The sequence below is a fragment of the Polyergus mexicanus genome, unplaced genomic scaffold (assembly GCF_030449975.1).
Source record: "Polyergus mexicanus isolate NDT 795.1 unplaced genomic scaffold, iyPolMexi1.0 SCAF_13, whole genome shotgun sequence".
Taxonomy (NCBI): Eukaryota; Metazoa; Arthropoda; class Insecta; order Hymenoptera; family Formicidae; genus Polyergus; species Polyergus mexicanus.
In genome coordinates this window covers 7,419,219-7,443,030 of record NW_027223333.1, presented here as the reverse complement: position 1 = coordinate 7,443,030, position 23,812 = coordinate 7,419,219, and the positions used below count along the sequence as shown (strand labels likewise).

The 23,812-nt window shown below is 33.5% G+C and overlaps 1 protein-coding gene and 1 long non-coding RNA gene across 2 annotated transcripts in view; both read right to left on the bottom strand.

Moving 5' to 3' along the window:
* Positions 1–492: 492 nt before the first annotated feature.
* LOC138938755 (uncharacterized) overlaps positions 493–23,812 on the bottom strand; it is a 97,428-nt gene continuing 74,108 nt past the window's right edge. The window contains exon 3 of the long non-coding RNA XR_011447750.1: positions 493–571. This is a non-coding gene — a long non-coding RNA (uncharacterized lncRNA). The remainder of the gene's footprint in view (positions 572–23,812) is intronic.
* On the bottom strand, positions 7,429–16,571 carry LOC138938934 (uncharacterized). The gene is given in 8 exon segments (XM_070306348.1): positions 7,429–7,557; positions 7,559–7,614; positions 10,002–10,214; positions 11,490–11,727; positions 14,695–14,853; positions 15,502–15,615; positions 15,952–16,163; positions 16,511–16,571. Coding segments are annotated over 8 exon segments (1,161 nt in total). The 3' UTR covers positions 7,429–7,449.

Genomic DNA, 23,812 nt, shown 5'->3' with positions numbered 1-23,812 from the left:
CATGAAAAGTATATAAGATCTATTATGTTTTTACGATAATAAAAAAGTAACGATATTATAAAATTATTAAAAAAATGATGAGAGTATTCATTCAAGCGTCATCAAAATATTATTAAAAAATAGCAGTTACTATAGTAATTTTAATATTATTATATGATCATTATGGTGATTCATTTTTCACCATATGACTCGTTGCGTGATGAAATTTGATGAAATTAATTTATGTGAATTGAAAGAAATAGTTTCTATGAATAATGCGTAATCTTTCATGGAATATAAAGATCTTGAGTTGTTATATTTCGAATCATAGGATATAATTTACTTTCCGTAAGAAATTAATAATATTAATTTTATTATATCATATATATCTGGAAACAATTTTATTATTTCCAGATTATAAAATAAATAATTTATCACTTAGCGAAACGATGCGCAGGAGATGTATCTCATTTCGTGAGCAAGCTTCATTTTCATCGAGTTTAGGAGAAAGTACCTAATGCGAATCCATCCGCAAAGTATCCGGCGCTTTTCGAAGTTCTTGATTAACGAAGCGGTTGATTAACATTGTGTTCTGTAAAATATAAATATATAAATATATAAGTTATATACATATAATTACATTGGATTATATTATAAATCACTGTATTATTTAAAAGGAATATTTTGCGCGAAATTCCTATTTTGATAAATAAGTATCGCTTTCATGAGTCATACTCATTAATCGTTAATCTAATTGTGATAATCGCATAAAATGATCGCGTTTTAATACTTATAAAACGAAATTTCGCGAGCTCATACGATATTATTATTTTTCTGCTGGGATCTCGCCATGCGAATGATATCAAGGCCACTGACTGTAAATAAATACAGACTAAATAATAATAAACGAATGCTGAATTTTTGCCACGCGATTGACAATTAAATACAACTGTACTCCGGAATATGGAAATCTTGATTTCGAATTACATAGGACGTGTTTCACTTAACGATCGCAACGCTCACGGTATCATTTCATCCTTGTTGTTCACCGAAAGTTAAACAAAGACAGATGATACTCTGAGCGTTGCGGTCGTTAAGTGGAACGCGCCCATAATAAAATAACTTTCCTCAGGAGAGGTAATAAACGTATAAACATTTTTCAGTATATTTATTAAACTATATAACTGCATTTTATTACATATAAATATAATACATATATAAAATGTATTAAACCTTTAATTTAAATATTTATTTAATTTTAACAATGATTTGTAATATTGATTTAATATCACTAACTTTACTTTGATACATATACCTCATAATACTATTCGAGTCGAGTTAATGACCAGATAAAACTTTTATTAATGACCGGATAATGACTAGGTAATGTAGATTTTAATACCTGTCGCGATCGTATTTTGCGAAATAATACAATACAATATAACGAAGCGGCTCGCGCATAATCTTCTTGCTCGAGTCTCGTCGCGCGACAAGCCTAGCGACATATAATAAATAATAGCGCGCTATACGAGCATTGAATTTTACAAAATTGTATGACGTATTATTATAAATGCGCAACATATTTAAGTACGTACGTAATATTAATTTGGCAAATTGAAACTTTTAATTTCATTCGTCTCGTAAGGATCAATTTATGATGACAATAAAATGATAATTAATAAATTGAATATCGTTAATACATATTTTGTAGTTAATTAAAAGTTGTTGTTACAATTATAACAGAATGAATAAAAAATATTACATGCGCTATGGTTTTCTAAGCTGATAAAAATTTTATATTATAATAATTAAAAAAAGACAAAATTAAAAAAAATGTAACAATTATGATTACGGGTTGCTTTAAGAATTCTTTGATTTTTCGAATCATACTAAAACTACGATAGTTACGCCACTGAAAATAGCATACGAGGCGAAAGGGGAGACATATCGTCCCCGTAGCGACGCACGCGTGTAACGAGGCGTGCGTTGTAATTGCGGAACCGCGTCAGCAAAGCCCGATGGTGCTTGATTGCCTTCGTTGGTCCGGTCGCTCATGCCCGGGAACAAAGCAGATGGGTATCCTTAACAGTTATTGGCCGGCATAGATAGAGAAAAAGAGAAAGTGAGAGACAGAAAGCCTCTAGGTGCGGAACGATTTATCGGAGGTTACACGCATTTGGGGCGGAATAGCGTCGCGCGGGAAGCGAGAAGAAGAACGAGCGGGGGTGGCATGGACGGATGACCGGTGTGTCGTTGCTTTCAATTAGATAATTGAAACGGGGGAGAATCGAACGAGAGACGCTTGTTCTCGCGGTACTCTGTGTGGTCTGCCAACATTTTACAAAAGCCGCACGAGGGAACGGCCCAAAGAGGAGGGGGTTGGCCTGGCACATTTGCGCACTTTGACATGAGACTAAAATTCGCACCCCTCTTCTTTTCAGAGATTTTTTCGATATTTCGATCAATATTTCGAATTGAAATTGTAGGTAAATTCGAAAAACGCTAAAATAATTCGTCTCTATCTAAAATAAAGCTCTTAATTAATTTTTTCCATAAGTTATATCTAATTAATTTAGAGATATTTTGTATATAGTCTGTTATAATATTCTTATATCATCTCGAGTATAAATATGTGAAAAAATAATAATGCTTGAATATTTAAAGAAAATGTATAGGGAAATAAATTAGAATGAATAATTATATAACAATTTTGTCATTATAAAATTTTATATGAGATATTATTAATATTTTAATATTTTTCATCTCTCGATGAAAAAACTTATATTTTATTTTAGTATACAATCTTCATAATTTAATGAATTAAAGCACACACACACACTATATTATTCATAAAATAATTTATAAATATTTTTCATTTCTCGAGGAGAAAAGTGATATTTTATTTTATTATTTAATCTTCATAATTTAATGAATTAAAGCAAACACACTATATTATTCATAAAATAATTTATAAATCTGCTTTCGTAAATTTGGATCTCAGATTTTGTTGAAGCCATAACACTCAAGCATGGGATTTTTTTTCAAGGTTAATGAGAGTCACAAACTATATAAAGATATTATTATCCAACTGTGATACATGGATAATATCTCGGCCGATACGCGTGTACTTTTCATGACTAAGCCGCGGAAATCGTACACCGCATGTATCTTTCAGTGACGCTTCAATATCCGTCGCAACATTTCTGCAATAATGTTCAGTAGCAGTCGGATAAAAAAGTTGCCACAATTGCGGTAACGCACGCGAAACGAAAGTCGCGTACGATGCTTGCAAACGAGGATCGGACTTTGTTTTTCATCGGAGAAATCCGACGACAAAATGAAAAGTCGCCGGATTGTCTCTCATTATTTCTTCGCGAAGTACTGTCTAGAACGGTGAGGTCAAGGGTTGCGCCAGCCCGAGGAGATGATAGCCGGAATTAGGGTGCACATGTCAGTTCTTGTCGGAGATAACGTCGTCGATGAGAGAGGGATCAACAGCGCGGAAGAAGAGAGATGCAGGAATCTGATCTGTGATCAACTGAAAGAGAAAGAAGGAAGGAGGTGGGGAAAATGCTCGCCCTTGTTTGGCTCCCTTCGTAACCTTTCCGGATATTAAATATTAATCCCGCGAAATTACTAGAACGCCGGCAATCTTACGTTACTGCGCCGTTTCCCTTTCGTTGCCTGCAATCTAGCCTCTGATTCTGTCATCGAACGCGCGTTGTATAGGATATGGCGCCGCCGTTTTCGCTATGACAAAATTTAATCCTGGCAAGACGAGAGTATGGGTTGCAAAATGTCTCGCTATTTTTTTCGTTGATTTATCACTTTTATTGCATCTTTGACAAATAGTTTAATTTCTATAAGAATATTTAAAGCGGAAACAAAATGTTATTAACAGATTATGCTGATTTACTATATCATGATTTAAACAATTAATCATTTTTTCAAATAAATATGTGTATGTCGCTCATTCCTCTTAATTAAATTGGTAATGCAATTTTGATGGATTTCTCGGTTATATCGTTTCGTGTATCAAATATATCAGTAGCAATAAACGCACACGCAATACGTTCACGTCGCAATAGGCTATTACCTTAAGTCAACGAACGATATCGTTATGTCATCATTGTACTAACGTCCCTGCGCATTCAGAATCGGCGAATGTTCTCGTTAATTTCAATCTCCGCGTCAGTGCCTTCGCATACGTTAAAATAACGAAATAAAAGCATTTCGAAAGAATAACAATCTCTCTCTCTCTCTCTCTTCGGTCAAATTCAAATGGCGCAGCTTGCGCTCTCATTTTCGAGAGATTATTCGCGAGAGAAACTTTCTCCGCTATCTACGCTTTCTTCCTCCGTATCCCGCCATCCTGTCGCGATGTGGATAGGATTTACGAATACAGAGCCATGTAACATTCAGCCGACTGTCAGATTCCTCAGCAGTCTGTCTCTAATTGGTTTCCGCCGATGGAAACCTTGCGCGATTCTCGATGCATTCGCGCACACACGCTTGGGGAATTTATATCCATCCTTATTATTATCCTGCGCCACGCGGCCGGCTATTATTGCAGCGCGAAGAGATACGCGCGAGATGCGCGCGAATGAGAATCCTCGGATGATGGGGAGGGATATGGTCCACGTAGTGAAGCACGATGGATAATCGCCCGCGGGAGAAGAGGCTGCGCGAGCGAGCGAGCGAGCGAGAGCGCGCGCACACGTTGATTGTGGGCGCTCGCATAATCGTTGTACGCGCAAATGGAATATTATTGTACGCGGAAGAGGGGACTGGGGACCGGATATGCGAACGTGCGTGCGTACGTTGGCTTAGAACTGAACAGCCTTACGTCGCGGTAAACTCAGAGACGGAAACTCCATTTCGAGTTAATACGGAATCGAGTTAGCGAGAGATTGCAGCTTGTCAACTGCGCACGCGGACTGAATAATTCAAGTTTTCTGCTAAATGAAAATATTGTTTTCAACTACCGCAGACGCTTTGATGGTATTACTATTAAAAGAAATAATAATAGACAAGAGCGTGTTAAGATAAAAAGCGTAAGAAGTTCGTGGTTAAAATTAAAATAAAATGATGATTATATTATTTTTAATTCATATTTTATTAGTAAAATAATTAATATAAGACACATAAGCATTATAAAGCACTTGATCACTCGAAAGGAAGACTAGATTAAAATTAAAATAGGAACGAAGATAAAAATCCAACCGCTAAAAATATTCATTCGAAAGATTATAATTTGATAAATATTATTCGATTTAATTGTCACAAGTGTTACAATATAGATTAGTTCAACAGATATGATCGTGTCCTTTCATCCCTTCCGCGTTAATCATGGATTATAACGAGACATAATTTATAACTAGCTAAACAGGAAATTTTCTCTTTCTTTTTGATTTATGTATTATTTATATTAGACGATTGTATCGTTTAATGCACTATAATTTGCTCTTTACTCTACGGCTGGAAAAAAATCTGCTCGACTGTATAAAAAAGGAATTGTGGTGTTGGATACTTTATAGCTGTTTTAAATAGATCGAAGTATCACTAAAGAAATTTCAAGTAACAGATTGTATAAATGTCACGAAATTTCACATTTGTCCATCTAAAAAATTTAACAATGAATAAACTATTAAATTTATTTATTTAATATAAATATAAGTGTATATAGCTGTATATCCTTATAGATGTAGGTATATATATTTAAAATAAATGTATGTATAATATATGTATTGTACATATATATCTTATGAAATATGAAAATATATATTGTCATACAAACTTCTCAGCGATATTTTTTAAATTTGCAATTTTCAATTCGCATGCTAATCCATAGCACATGCTGGCTATTCAAGAGATAATATATTTTTCGCGTAAATCAGCTCTTCATACGCCGAGATTAAATTCAAACGTTGCCTCTCAAAAATGAGGGATCTCTTTCAGTATCATGAATAAATGAACGTATCGATTTATCTTTGCGATAATACTAATGAACATAAAGCGAATAGAAAAGTGTTTGACTTGCGGAAGAATTTTGTTTGCTTTTGATATGTTCCTTCGAGATTTTACATATAAATTGCGTTATTAATGTGAGCATTAATAAACACCTTTGATACTTTCGAGTATATAAATCGATACGCGATATGGAAACGAGGAACGCAAAAAAGTAGACCAAAGAAAATGAAAAATATTCGAGCCTGTAGATTTTACTCTTTATATCCGTTTACGTAAACTAGTGAGAGTTGAATGTGAAGCATTATTTTGACACGAAAAATATATGATATAATCAAGCTAATTAATTAATTTCAAAGCTTCGATTATATTATATCTTTATCTCAATTTAATCTCATAAAACATGAAACGACAAATGCAGAGAGTAGGTATGTAATGTGACTTTGAATATATTTTTTATTTTAATAAGAGAGATAGTTTGATTAATTTGGGAGTGATCATTTTTTTTAAACGATGAAAGAATTTTTTTCTAAAATAATTAACTGATTATATTTAACATGTAAAATTTTCCGAGTTGTGTCTCTATACGAGTTAATTAATTTTCTGATAGTCTTATCGTTAGACTCGATGATAACATTTCGTATTTATCTATGTCCCGTTCGTGTTGGCGTAGCATCGCGATGCCAATCTTCACGAACTGCGAACAACAATTTCCATCCTTCGACTTCAATAACTCGTTATCGGCTAGCTACGAGCGGAAATAATTCCGCTCCGAAATCGTCATCGCGCGTAAAAGAGAAAGAGAAAGTGAGATTCGTCCTATTTTTTTCCCCGAGCTTCGACAAGAAAATCGAGTTTCACGAAATCGAGTGCTTACGAATTCAGACCTTAACAAACGAAAACTGTCAACAGCAGTCTGCGTTGAAATTATTTCTTCTTTGGAAAAAATATTTTGCGCGCGGGCACGCGTTTAAACTTTAATCAAACTATTATTTTATAAACTCTTTGTTAAGAAAATATAATCGATTGATATAATTAATATTATAATATCAATTTCATTAAAAGATCGATTTATAGAAGAATAGTTACCTTAAAATTTAGAAAGAATTGTTCATAAATGCATATTTATGATCAGCATATTTACTGGAATTTAAATCTTCTGCAAGTTGTATATACGTAATTCAATATCTGTATCGGCAAAGAGTCGCGTATCGACTGCAAGACCGCAAAAATGTACGATTAATTTCACTCGCAATTTATCCTGGTGAGGCTTGAATCTCTGTTCAGCTCCCATGCCGTACTCTTTACAGATCGTTAGCATATCTTCCTTCGCTCAAGGACGGAATATCAAAGTTATACCGGCTCGCCGCCACCATCGTCTGGCGAGATAGCCGCCCTTTTCTTTCCTCCCTCTTCGCGCGCGAATGCTCGCTACCGTAAATTGTGTTCCTACGGCAATTCAGTCGTGAATCTTCCAGTCGAACGGGCCGCTGCCGTTTCCAATTACAGGATGGACTTTGATTCGTTGAGGCCGCCAGACATAAGCGGGGAATCGGGATCAATATTGAGATTCTTTTGAGACGCGGACACGGCACTTCATTTCAGAGAACGGAGGAGAGAAATTTTGGTGGTGAGCCGGGCGAACCTTCTGATCGCAAAGCGACGCATCTGAGACAAAGATCGCGTCCCGTAACTCTAATAACTCAGAAAGAAAAATAGCATCACAAGCTTGTCTTGCGAACATCTGAAAACGCCTAAGTAACTCGCGGATAAAAGCAGCCTAAAGCCTAGATAACGCATTCGCGAATGTCTCGAGCAAGTCTGACAAGTCGAAATCAACGAGAATTAAAGTCTAGAAATAAGTTATAGTTATATATCCGTATAGTGGTGAACTTTCGCAAGGTTTCTACGAGCTGACTCTAAACTGATTGGAAATTAAATCAGAACTTGTATCTAATTTGTATCTAGTAGAAACGTGTTGATTTGTAAAAAGACCTTGAAAAAATATTTTTATAAAATATATTTTTTTCACACATCTAATTATCGATATTTCTTTCAAATATATGAATTATAAGAGGGAAAAAGTAGATAGAAAAGTATCACTACTAAATTCAGAACAGCGGATTTAATATAACTAACTATAAAGTACAAAAAGATATTTGCATAATGCATAAATATAAATGTATTATAGACATATATTTATTTTATTAATATATATTAACATAATATATTAACCTTCTAAAAAATATATTATTCTACGATTAATATGATATATTAATATTAAAAACTCTAATAAAAATCGTAAATTAAATGTCGAACTTAGGTTGAAGCGATTTCGAGGGGTAATACATCTGCGAGTTGTAACTTGATGAGTCGTTAATGATATCTCTCGACATCATTCGACGAAGCTTATATCGGCCCAAGACATAACCGAGGGTATCAAAGAGGACGATAATCAATGTGATACTGATAATCACGAAGCTAAGACGCTTAACGATAAAAACTGTCATTCTGAACGCATATGGGATCTTTCTTATGACACATGACATTGTCCCAGGCTTCGTCCAAGTGACCGTTTTTACCCACAAGTCCGGTCACGCATGTCCAATTACCGTCGTCCTCTTCCGGATAGTAGTTTGGAATGAATATAAAATTTTGCGACGACAGAAACTTTTGCGAGTCACAAAAAGGGAGTGGCTATCACGAAAATTCCTCGGAGTTCATCGTCCATAAGGACACGACAGACAGGGAAAAAGAAAGAAGTGGCGTCCTGTCTGTATATTTCAAGAACATTTCTGCGAGAATTGATTTTATTCCGACGTGCGCGAGAGCATTAACTAGAAACTAGATGGTATTTCGGCATAAAGATGGAATTTTTAAAAATTTCGTGATTTCCTACCCCCTCTGCAGCTAAGATTCATTCGGCAAATGTTTACTCGGGAACTTGAACTGAATTTCCGCCCGCCAATAGATCGTGATTTTCTTAAATGCGGTTCGTTAATCGAATTAAATGGAACAAGCTATAAAAACAGTACATCATATACAATCGTAATATCTTTGGCGCTTCATGTGTCTTCGCAGATTCGGCCGAAATTCTGTCACATCGCTGTTGATATATCTTACGTAACTTTTGCACGACATTACAGATGTTCGGCAGCATATTTCGAAACAAGATTGCAGTGTACATGTACTGAGTTACCCAGTTAGAATTGAACAGCATGTAATATGGAAATACGGAAACCGCGTATATCATATAATCGAATCACAATTCTACATCGTTAATCATTAATGTAACAGGTTTATAGTAAGGGGATTTATCCAGAGTTATTTAGTCGAAATATTGAAATAATAATGACAATATTGAAATTAAATGCGAGATAGATGTATCGCGCGAATTGGAATCGTGACGTGCCAATAATTAATATCGATGTAATAATAATATGTGTCTGCAAAACTCATTTTGAGATAGATCAGTACAGGATGGCTAGAATGAGCTATTATTTAAGTAAATGTATTTAAAGGTTCGCTTTTATAAATGAGATTAATTAATTTATATCGCCAAAATATATACTGAAATTGTCAAATTTAATAAATAACTTATTTTTCATCGTGATTTTTATCTATACTTCTACTAATAAAAGCCTTCTAACATAGTACTTTTACACAAAATAATATTTCAAACTACTTTTTTCAAAAGAAAAATATGCGACAATTTTAAACAAAATTTAGACAAGGAATTTGGTTGTTTTCTATTTTATATATTAAATAATTATTTAACTTCTTTTTTATTAAGAATTATTTTACCTCTTATTTCAGTCATATTCTGTAGTGCGAACATTATTCTATTAAAATACATATATATCCTATATATATTCTATTAAAATACATATATATCATTAATTAATATTGATGTAATAGTGATCTATGTGCAGTTCGTTTAGTAATACACATACACGCATAACACACATATATTGTATATATATATAGTATAGCAATTAGACTGACTTTGTTACATTACTATACACGTAATGCGACTCTATACCCGTCGTACTTACTCAGGATGACTAATCTGCAGTCGGAGTAGCTACTGTTGGTGGTATATCGATAGCTTATGTCATTGTAAATTCCATATCCGTCGGGTCGAATCCACCGGCAGTAATGAACTGTTCTGTCCAGCATACGCGGAAGGATGTGGCAAGACAGAACTGGATCGTTTCGTGCGCTGACGGCTATTTCCGTCTGCTCGACCACGAGGTAGGTTTCTGAAAAGCCGTTTATATCACGCGTCTCATTGGAAGGAAATGTCTAATGACGTGTCGTCGACATGTAATGTCGTTTCTCCCTCAAGTCGGAAGCGCAGAGTGGATGAAGGAAATTGTCGCATTTTTATTAATTTCTATGTTAGCGTAAATTATATTTGCCTATTGTTATATGACACGCAAAGAATTTCAAGTTCATAAAGAGCTATCGTATACGTATATTGAAAAAAATATTAAAATTTAGAAAATTTTAAATATATTTCTAATTAATAAAGAAAAATGCGATATTATTCTTATTCTTCTTTATTCTTCTTCTATTCTTTATTATCTTTATTTTAGCTTGATTTTCCTTGGTCGCCTCTTCCAGAAGATAAACATATATGTATTTCTAAAGGAAAAATATTCCTAAATCGTTTACGATACCTATATGTTATTTCAAATTAAAGATAAAATAATATTTATTCTTTCGATAGATACTTTCATTTACATATTTGTTCAATAAGACAAAAATAAAATATGATTATCTAATAAAAAATTGAACGTTCAACTTACTAATCATTTTAACTTCATTTTTGTTATTAATTATGTATTTTTATTTGTGAAACATATAATTAATGACAAAAACCTCTGTGCTGCAAAACCTCTCTTGGTTGCAAACGTAAAAAGCGCAACTAAAATTCCCTAAATGCATTGTGGTGAGATTCATAATGCATAATGCATGTTTGCGAAAATAGTAAAATGCGCAACATAAATGTGTATATTATTAACGCAACTTTGCGGTTAGGTGTTTGCTACGATAACTACATACGTACACGCGTACGCACGCACACATAAAAATAGATATTAGCAATTTTTAAGTAACCATTGCATTAAGTAGATTTTGTGAGTGTTGCGCGTTTCGAAGCCATCTCGGCAAATAACTTAGTTATCTCTTCATCTCGAGATTACTTAGTTAATTAGTTCCGCGATTATACGTTAGTTTAAGAAAGAAGCATTATTAAGATCAATACTGATAATGATGTTGATAATATATTCTAGATATCTCTTTCTTTTTTTCCATTTGAATTAATTTTTTGCATATAAACATTTTCACATTGTCAAACGTTATATTGTGATTACGTTTAAAAATTATTTTTCTTATTTATAAATATATACCATGTTGAAAGTAATTCAAAATATTTTTGTAAATTAAAAATTAACATAATTCAAAAATTTTCTCACATAAAAGAATTATTAAAGCAAGAAAAGATTTTCTCTAATATGAGCATTTTCCAATCTGCTACTGTGACTCTGCCACTGTCGCGGTTTGCTCGCCACCGTCAGTCATCCCCATCAAACAGCTCCAATATCCATCATCGGAATGTATAGCTGCTGAAATTTCTACACCACATTCACCAAATGACAACCCGTTGCCCTGATAATGTAGAGTAATTGACGACTCAACTTCCGTATCTTTCGTGACGAAATAAGAAGTTCCATTCGGGCTTCGCAGCCAACAGTGATCAACGAGTCCATTGTAAGACTAATTTAAAAAAAAAAAAAAATCAGTTATAACAATAAAATTAGACTACCTAGGACTATGTTTAAAGATTAATTTATAAAATACTTAATAAAATAAATAAAATTGTTCAGGAATGACGATTTTAATGATTCATGCTTCTATAAAATTTTGAGAGTCAAATGTTATAGCCATTAAATTTCCAATCCCGATTGAATTAATGATTTTCTAGTTTTATAGTCATGTTATACAAGTCATTCAAATATATGTTATCTGATCCCTCAGTAAAATCAATAAGTTCTAAATATCTCTAATTCCCATTTGTGAGCTGAATTGCATATAGTAATTATTGAAACTAAATAGATAACGCGGTAGTTTCGGCAAGCTAATTACTGAAGAGGTATTTGTCGATAATTTTGTATTGTCCATAATTCGTAATGAAATTAATTAATACATTTGCATGATAGCGATGATTATATCAAGCTAGCGTGCGACGCGCTATTAGATTTTACATTCTAGTATATAATTTTGCATTTATCCCTCTCTCTTTTTCGGCAAAACTATTGTACATTTCATTATTTTAACAATATCATAAATTATTATTGCATAGAATGTTTTTATATGTATTAAAAAAAGTAAAATAATTTATTTCTTTTTTCTCTTTCTTTTCTTGATTTATTCTTTCTCTTACGACATTGCTCTCTTGAATTAGAAAGACGAGAAAGTAGCGTCCGCGTTCTGAAGTTACACAAGTATCCTTGCTTTCTTTTTTTTCCAACATTTGTTATATCGTATTTAACGATAGCTACGTATTTCTCGAAACAGCGATAGCTCGCGTTCAGCTTCGGCTATCTCGTTAGGCGTCTATTATAGCAAGTTGGCGTGAGTTGGTACAACTTCGATGCGGAATCCCCCTCAATCCCTACAAACGGCGACGGGTGCACTCTCGTTAGCGACATCGAAGATTATTCGGGTGCATTCAGGGCCCCGGAGGGTACCTCACGTTCCACGCGAAACCGGCTTTCGGCCAAAAGCCGGAGCTTGCGCTCTTTTTGAGAGCATTTCGGTGGGAAATGTCTGAAACGCCGATTGCACTGTTGCCCGAAGCCCGATCGTTTCTTTTATTTTTACGCCGCTATTTTACGACAGTTTATTGCTACGAGCTTTTGACTATCCGCGCAATCGCCAGCGCACCAAATTCGGAAGAATTTAAGGGAAAATCGAACGATCGCGAAACTCACGATAATCGCGCCTCAATCTCCGGTCGTTTTCTCTTTGGGTTTTTTCAGCTTTTCAAAATAACGTATAAATAAAAGTCTAAGTAAAGGGTAAGTAAACGGCTCAATTGTTAATTATATTAATCATGTTAGATATTTTATATAACGCTTTAATACTTTTTACGTTTATTGAAACAACATATATAGATGATTGATAAATAAATGCTTGCTTAAAATATAATTTAATTATTCACATTCTAGGTATTCGATAATTTTTCTATTTTGTCATTTACAATTTCCTAAAAACGCCATGATGCAAAATAAATAGAAAGAAATAAGTTATATTGTTGTAATAGAATTTTAATGTTTCTGCTAAACTCGTCACGTCAACCCTTTTAACAGGTTTAAACGTCACGGAAGGCAATTGTTCGAATTTCGATAGCGATTTTCGATGTGCTATTTCGAAACTCGTCCATTTCGACGAAAAACGTTTGCCATTAGCGCTCTCATGGCGGTCACATTTGATCGTTATTTTGTTTCCTGAATATACGTAGATGCCTGTATGCATGTGTGTATGTGTGTGGATGATACGATGACACCGGCCGATTTTATCAAACCGTCGCGATAAAGGCGAATCGATATACAGGGAGTCTTACTGTAATCGCGGATGATAATCGAATCTGGTGAACGTAATGTACGCTTCCGATTTCGATCTCGCCTCTTTACCGCAAACTGAACGGAACTTAACTCGCGAGCGATAAGACGTAAGCCGATATACTTACGTACAATGTTTGCTACCTGAGTTGCAGACTAATGGCATAGTTAGACATTCGCTCCTAAAGCGATTTTATTGCAAAAACTATAAAATTGTAAGCCACGTTATAAAATGGCTTCTTTATTGGATATTTAAATTGGATATAGTAAGTATCACATATTTGTCGTTTAGTTATTTAGTTTAATATAAATATTAATATTTAAAATAAATAAATTCTTTATCACACATAAATACATTATATTAATATTATTTATTTTAATTTTCTTACACATCCTAATTTTTATTCCTTTTTTAATACCAATTAAATATAAAAAAATGCTAATCTTCTTAAAATTTTTTTTGAAACCCTGATTTTAAATGTCAATTTTAATTTCTCTTTTCTTTCAATTTCAATCCATTTTAAATTTTCAACACGATATCCAAATTTACTGTTGTAATGTATAATTTATATATAACGTTTATATATGACCATGACATATTAATGTCCGATATTAAATATTGATACGAGACGAATATATTGATTATACATATAATGGCATCATCGGTGATAAAACAAATATGTACATATTTATATCATATATTATTGCAACTTTATATAGTTATACAATTTTATACAAAATTGCATAAGTTTTTATAAAATAAAATAAAAAATGTTCTGCTTTTAAACAGCTTAGTTTTTTAAAAGATATATAAAATATTATTACGATTAATAAATGATAACAAATGGATGACAAATCAATAACGTTTCATCGAGATTATATAAAGAGATTAAACGATTGGATAGAAAAATAAAATAAATCATTTATTTCGCTAATTCTCCGTGAGTTTTCGACTGACTCGATTCTAAAAAATGCTTCATATGCGCATTTTACAGAATCTTCTTCACACATTAAAAGATATGCAAATTTTGAGAATTAAAGTTAAACTATAATTAAAGCATACAAGAAACTGCGAAACTCATCATATTATTTTCGGATCTTTCAATTCTAATTGACGCACTTTGATATTGTATAATGTATAATACGGCATATAATTGTTGACGACTGCATCAAGTTCCCAAGAGCCCTCATAAGTAGCATTTACTTTCATACGGACGCCGCATTGACCCAGAAGTTGAAAATTGTTTCGTTTCTCTGTCAGAAGATTAATGGATTCCATCTAAATTAAGCATATGCCCAATAGAGATGAATTTTCAATTATATTAAATATTATAAACATATTTATATTCGTTGAGAATAATAACGTGTATATATAATGTATAATATATATTATAATAAAATATAATAATATAAAATTAAAAATTTATAAGCTTTTATAAATCTGAAAAGTAGAATAAAAAGTTTATAGTCTTTCTATATTGATCAATTATAATGAACATCAAAATTCTCCAAATATATATATATATATATCTAGACATTCTTAATATGATTGAAATACTTGACAATATGTTTGCTTAAGGCCTCGATTGATTTGTTAATCGTTGAACATTAAATAAAAAATTTAGATCTATAATTTTAGATATTTATATTATCAAGATAAGCAGATATTATCGTTTAAGCTTTGCGAAAATTAAACGCAACGATAAAATCAATAATAAAATATGACAACAGATTAACGACGTAAACTTTTTGTTCTCTTCTTTTAACGATGTTCTTTTTTCTTTTTTCATGATTTTCTTATGATTTTTAATGGAACTTTGAATTTTGTCCCCGAGTTTTATTAATGTACGAATACATTAGGTAGAAATCGTAGACATTTATCTGAACCATTAATTTTCCATATCTTCCTTTTCTTTAATTAATGTACCTTAGGTCCCGTCAGATTACATACCGTAAGATTCTTATAATTCTTATCATATTTCATATTTATGTAATGCCCATCGTATAGTTCGATGAATTGTGAAGGTATAGCGGACTTCTCCTGCAATACGTATAAGTTATATATATATTCGTTGTATTAACAATCGTTACAGGACTCTCTCTATTTTCTTCTTTTCTTTAGAGGAATAAAAGATTATAAAACCGATAAAGAAAACATCGATCGTATATAGCGTGTCGCTTGCGGCGATCAATTTCACAAAACTTCCTCACGTTTGTCACATGCAGTCAAAAACAAAGTCGCTAGATGACAATATGATACAAGATTTACCTGGCGAATATACAGACTGAACAAGAACACTTCTGGAGTAATATCGTCGAATAAATCAATAATCCCTTCATTCTCCTTTTTCGCGGTGTATGCCGTAACTTTTCATACACCCGCGTGAGTATCATTAGCTTTATTGATGCGTAACGTGCATGTTTCATTTCTCTTATCGATACATTCGATGTCCCCTCTAATTCGGTGATATGCGGGAATGTATTCCAATTTTTCGCCCCGATTAGTGTCGAGGACGCATTTGAATGCTTTCCCGACTGATTCCACCTTCAATTCCATCATGAAGCCTGCCTCGGAGGTCACGATATCCTCTGCAAGAGTATATCACATTTCGAATATTCCGATTAATGCTTTCGCACGCAATACAGTGACGAGATTCACTCGAGCACACTCTCGTTGATGCTCGCAGTCGAAAACCGGGAACGATTTCGGCGGGAACGGATCCGACCTCCTTTTTGCTTATCGGGGAAAAACGCAACGCTCGATAAATTCCGAAACAAACGAAAGGTGGGATGCGCCCTCTTGCACGGGGACGACTGTCGTGCGGGGATGGGAGACTGAACGAAAAGAAGAGAAAGAGAGAAAGAATGGGGATTACCGAGGGCGCCCTACAGAGAAAGGGTGGAACCATGGAAGAACCATAAATCTAACAATTTACCCGTTACGTCGCGGACGAGGCGTCCGGTTAGAAGAAGCACGAGAATGATGAAGCGCGTCATGTTGTTCGCGAAGACTTTGGACGACTGATCACGGAATGATTTCTTTTATATGGTGATAAATCGCATCAGTGATTAATCGCAAATATTGTCCCGTGGCTAAATTATCGTGAGTGATTTCATATATATAGACCTTCGATAATAGAATAACTTCCGGCTAGATACGTGCAAATGTTTTTTTTTTAATTATTTTATATTTATTATCGAAATAATTAATGTAATACGGATTGTCGCTAAAGTATTTATAATGTTATTTTTTCGATTCTAAATATTGTAAGCGAAAACGTAAAATCATTGTTTCGATAACAAGCTCTATCAATAATTTCCGAGGTATAATATTGATAACTAAAAGTTATGAAACTCTGAAATAAAGAATTCATATAAATGATATAATAAAACATTATTTTTATATTTTGAATAAGTGGATATTTCAATAATTTCGATCTAAATATATTTGGGAGATTATTTAAAAAAATCATAAAATTGTGAAATATGACACAAAAAAATTGTTTGAAAAAATTATTTCTGAATTTGGAAAAAAATATCACTCTTTATAAAAAAAGCATGTATACTTTATCGGACAACAGTTCATTTTATTATTATTTTATCTTATTTAAATCAAAACTCGCATTTTCTTCTCAAAACACGGTATCAAAAAATTTTTTGCTGCACAGGATAAAGAATATAAACCAATGTTTATCGGAATCATTTTAATTCAGTCACAGTTCGCGCGTGTTATTATTATATTTAGTAGATAAATGTTATGAGAAAATACAAATATTCAAACAAAAATTATACAACGTACGAATTATTATTATTACATATCGCGGAAAAAGAGAACGAACGTTTGGTACGAGAGCCAATGCAGAAATTATCTATCATCTTCCGTGCTAATAATTTTTGTATCGAATGTTATCTTTATCTCTTTCGGAATCTATTGAGGTTGTTTACAACTGTGGAAAGAAGTATCGATTTATATTTCCTAAGTTGCGTCAGAAATGATATAAACATCAATTTTTTATCGCTGGTCCTCGTTTTCCATGTTCTTATCGCGTACGTGATATCAGCTGGCTAGCGTGGAAATCTAAATTTGTATTATTTAAACATTATCATTATAGCAACGATAATATAAAACTATCCTTCTAATCTGATATATTTATGTAACCCTAACATATTTAACTGTATTTAATTTGTTTAAATATTTTTTGCCATAGTGTATTAAATCATTTATATTTTACGGCAGAGGAATTGTAATAATAATAATAATCTATAAGCGCATATATAAAATATTATAATAAAACATATTCCTATTTCCGATTTTATATTATTAGATACTTTTGTGTTTTTATGTATATAGAAAGAAAAAGTATAAAGAGACAAAGAGAAAGCGAGAGCTTAATATAGGATAAGAAATAATTTAAGAGAATACTTCTCCCTCTTTTGCATATAAACGTCACTTTAAATTCCAACGTTTCTACGATTTATCACAAAAATTATCTACTTAAGTTATAACGGATTACGATAATTTATAGCGCGTTGAATTTGACGCGCTGAACTAAATATGTATCAGTAAATTTTGATAAAAGATGAAGAATCGTCATTTCTGAATATTTGAATTAAATAAACGGTAACAAATATGAATCAAAATACTTCAATTTTTTCATGTCTCTTAAAACGTCTAGAGATTTATGAATGCTTGTTGTCTCGAAATGTACGTAAAATGTAACGTAAATCATTAAATTATCAATTATAATAGTTTTACTTAATTAAAAACTTACTTATCTTTATATAAAACCTTTAAACGCAACATCTATTCAAAAAATGAGGATGATATTAATCGTGTAACAAAATAGCATGCGTCTGCAGCAATCGAGATTTTTAAATTCGTCTGTTCGATCTATGCAAAGGAAGAACGAGGAACGAGAATGACCGGATTACGGTTCGATCACGGAGGGCTGTCCTTCGCGACGCGCGACAGTCCCGAAAGGACTTCGCGGCCCCGCGAAGTCGGAAAGCCCATTTCGATGGTCCCTTGTGCCATCAGGTAATCCCATTTGAGATTAGACGCAGGCGTGAATTGTGTTACTCCGGAGTTTGAGCGGATCAAAGGCAAATTCCCGGTTGGGATGCATACGTACGTAATTGATATGCCTGATGGGGGTTTCCAAGTCGGATAGTCAATTACCATAATCTGCTTGCGGGGAGAGAGGGGGAGAGAGAGAGATGCGGCTATGATTCCGCGTGTATCGCGATTGTATACACTGGGGATGACGGCAATTCGATTTCGCTCGAAACGAAAGAAGAATCTTCGCGTCTCATGCATATCTGGCCACGACGCTTATTAGATTCCCCTGACAGTATATCCCGCATGTGGCACACATCCTGCCCGCGTTGCGTTCCTCTTTCAATTAGCCGTCAGGTACCCGCGGCGTTAATCTTGCTTGGTGATTGCGCGCCACATAATTGGCGACGGCGTGGCTTGGTAAGCGCGGGGCGAACAATCGCATCATGCGCGATGAATTTTCCGCTGAATAATTTGGAAGAAACATGGTCATGGCGACGATGAATGAACGAAGTGATCTACGCCGTTCAAAGAGGTTTGATTCTTGGCGAAATGAATTATCGATTATTTGGCGCGAAGTATGAGTTGCATAAGGCATGATGCTATGTTTGCATGATGAGAGAAAAAAAAAACAGAGAGAGAGAAATAGAAGACAGATAAATTGTAATACAGAATTCTTAAATCGTACAGAGAAAGATGTAAATACTCTACAATTAAAAATATTATTCTGATGTTTTGTAATCCCAGTAAAAATTTTATGATAAATTTCGATTAAGCTTCGTTATATCAAGAATTCATACTAGAACATGTGATAATTATGTTTGTAGTATTATAAAACAAATCAGATTATCAACCCTGACCTTAATTAAAGCATTATAAATATATGTTTACGCGTAAAAAAAAGTAACGACCTAGTCATCTGGTTATTTTATGATCGGAAGTGCATCGTATATAATATATAGCGTACTTCCTATACTATAACTCTCCAAACATGCGCTTGTTTCTGCCGTTCTATAAATAATCGTTGTCACCGATAGCCAACGTTGATTTACGACTAAATTGCCTGGTATTTTCTACGTGTGTGGCCATGCTTTATAATTGTAGGAAAAAGAGAGAAAATTTTGCGTTAATTTTACGAAACATGTTGCGTTAATATCGAAGAATCGAAAGATCAAGTTTCAATGACATGTACATATGTGTATTATATTATATTTTACATTAAAAGGGAAATCCCGATATTAAAAAATAATACAAAGATGTCACAAACATATTATATAATAAAAACAAAAAAAAAAAAAAGCTTTTTGAAATCTACTAATAGAAATAATTAATCTGCTTTTTAATCTATATTTAAAACAGAGCATTATATTATTTCCAGATGTATATAAAATCGATTTCGTCGTTTATATAAAGTATCAATAGTCGCTTTTTTTTTCATTCGGGACAGAATTTTGAAAAACGCAGTTTCCTGTATCTAACTATAACTTTCCGTTAACGTGAATATGTATTCATTTTTAGCCATTCGCTAAAATAGTAAGTCATTGTCATTATCAATGTAGTATCATTTAGAATTGAAAGATGACTAATAAAATCGGACATTGATATATATGTTACCGAGGAATATTAATTATACTTTGATCTCGTTCACATATCGATCATATACTTACGCGGTCTACATTATGCTAATTAAAACGTAATTCCAAAAGTAAGTATTTAATGGACGATGCGATAAAAAAAAAAGGAAAAAAACGCGTTCCTCATTTCGTCGAAGCTCTTTCATCCATTTTTGTTCGCGCAATACTCTCTTTCATTGACGCATGCAGCTCGATTAGCCGCGTTAAATACGAGCGGCCATTTATCAAGTAGCAACGGAGGGGTGGGGGGGGGGAGGGAGATGCATAATAGAGACGTTACCTTCCGTGCCATATGCTATCCGTGTACAATAAGCGCTCGCGCGCGCGCGGTTAAATGGTTACGGGGCGCAATATGCCGAGAAACGCGACGAATAGTTCGGGAAAACGACGATATATAGACGCAGTTTATATTTACAATGGCACAATACACTTCTGCGCCCACGAGCACAGGGGTGTGATCGCATCGTTTTGCGAATGTCCGGCAAAAACGAGCAGGTTTCGAGGAGGGTCGACAATTCAACCGCTCAGGATGAGGATCTTACGAGAGACAGTAAAATCCTGCACAGATCCTGATTTTTGAAATAACAATCCGGCTGTCTCTGGATGAAATCTCTCATTTTTTTTAAGTCTTTCTCTTGAAGTTTATTGATATACAATATTGAAGAAAAATATATTGAATTTATTCGTTTTTAAAATATTGTTATTGAAGTATATTGCAATATTAATTGCATTAATGCAATTAATTTCCTAGTAATTTTCATTGTTTGTTGCAAATTAATTTAATCTGAAATGTTTACGGCATTTATTTTTAAATATCATAACTACAGACTTCTATATACATATATACTAGACTGCTAACAGCGATGTGACAGGTGAAGCAGTCATTTATAATTGGGCAGAATATAATTAACAGGCTCAATCGATACTTATTTTCAAAGCGAAATATTAATATGAAAGTTTTGTATGTATTGTATTTAATATAAAAGTTATAGTAAATATTGCAGCTTTTCCTTCAAAAATAATATCGATTGACAGCTTGGATATATTCTATTCAATTGTAAATGGCTGCCTGTCATATCGCTGTTAGCAATCTAGGTATAATATAGAAGTGTGTGATCATAACGTACAAAAAAATGGCAGAATATTTTTATTTGAGCAATATTATATACGAGAACACACATTGCAAACAAATGGTAAATTTTTAATCCGACGATGTTTCTAAAATAAAACGAGCAATCAATTTGTGAACGTGTCATTTGCAATGTATTTATTTGATGTGTATGTATAATGTATAACACGCACGTTGCTCGTAGATTCATAAATGTCAAGTGACATTTCAGACAGTAATCAGCGAGCATCACTATTGTGATTGGATGATATTACATAATGCCACGTGAAATCCAATTCGACACTGGCCTACGTTAAATGAGTTACATACACATTTTATCGTTATTCCCAGTAAAACGACGGCCCGCTTACGAATTTTTTTCAATATGCAAATGTGCGAGAATGCAATTCGATCAGGCAGAAATGTATTCCCTGAAAATGGAAAGTTGCGCGATATTACAGATATAACGCGAGGTTGAAATAATGTTAACGCGTCACGTAATTGTTACGTGCGACAAAAAAATACATTGGCATTAATCGCATTTTACAATATTATAATTATTACAATACAGAATGAATTTGCGGATATGAAAAAATAAGAATGTTTACAGTTAGAGAGAAAAAACATATTATTATAGTTTTATAACTTAACGATTAAGTTTTATATATATTTAACATTTGGTTTATACAACCAACCCTTATATTTTTCTTTAGTTTAAAATATTTTAGAATTACTCTCATACAAAGCATAATTTAAATTTGCTACGAATATATACGAGATAATGCTTGTACCATATCGCTACCTCTATTATATAATTAATTAATAGTAGATATAATATGTAATTTATTACGCTGGAATCTAATTTCCGTTGAACGTTTTTATAATTTTGACCATTATTTTTATGCGATAAACGCATATTCATTAATAATGACTCGCGTTACCAAGTCGTCCCATATTAATTAAACGTGTTATCAAATTTATGCGACATTTACGAATATGTGATGATTTAATTAAATTATTTATAATTAAATATATGAGATGTACGGTAATGAGAGGAGTCACCGAATTAAATCAATGTTATTTGTAATTAAATAACATATGCGCTCGTGTATCGGTAGTGTCGTGGAAAATTATGCCGAATAATAATGCGTAAAAAATTACGCGCGATAAAAATAATGCGCCTATATGTTAATGAGCTCTGCTGTCAACTGGAATATGCATCGTGTACGTCATATATGAGGTTATAGACAGATTGTATTAAAAGAGAAAATAAAATATAAATAAATTAAAATAAAGCAAAATATATCAACAATGCTCGTCGTAATACCTAAATTATATGTACAGATATGCGAATAACATTAAAAATTTAATCATTTAGCCAGTTTATCATTATACGATATAATTGATTAATAATGCTTACCTTCTCTTGAAGATATCTTGAGATTCAGAAACAGCGTTATTATTAGTACGATGTCAATTGCCGATTGAATGGAAGTCACGTTCTCGTTTTCAATATATATCACGATTCACATTAAATTTTATTTGATTCCTTAGTATACAAGATGTAGCATTAAATACGCGGATCTTAATTCTCAGACTGCAACGTCCTGCCATGAAACAATCCGCAGCGATTTCGAAATGCAAACACAGGGGAGAGCAACTATGCGACGCAGAGAGAGAGAAAAAAAAAAAGTATTCGTAAGAGGCGCCGAGAGATTATTCGAGATTATGGCAGTGACGGACTCGCGTATAAAATTTAAAGTGAGAGATGCAGCAGCTCGCTCTTTCTTTCTTTCTCTCTCGTAAGTGCTTTAGATGCTACATAAATTAATTGTGCGGCCTCGTGCGCGGCTGCATGTTGCGATCTCAAGTGGGTTCGCGAGATTAAGCAAAAGGGACAGACAGAGGAGGGGAGCCTCGGTTTTTGTTGGATTTGCACAACAATGCCCGGATCAGCGCGGCATGTGCGAGAACTTACCGCTTGACGAGAGAAAGAGAGAGAAAGTAAAGAGCCACGAGAGCTTCGAGGGATCCTTAATCCCTGGACCGCTCTCCAATTTGATACAATTTCCTGGCCTCTTTCTGTCACGTCGATGGGGAACAGACGTCCGCGCGATATAACCGTTGGATTGACCCCCGCTTTATCAGCGACCCCTTTTTTTCTCACTCTCCTATGTCGCTTCCGAGTTCGTCATTCACGACGGTGTATTTATTCGTAATTTCTCGACAAAAATACAGTCATCGGATGTGAAAATATAGGAAATCGAGCGAACGGACCTTTCGCGCGTGAAGGCGCGATTTCGGGAAAAAAAAAACAAAAAAAACTGAAGTATTGGGAGTTTGGAAGAAAAGATATTTAATTACTTCGTAATGCGATTAAATGAGTGCTTCCAAAATTGCTTAAAATGAATAGATGAAGTTCCTTTTACTTTCTCTCTCT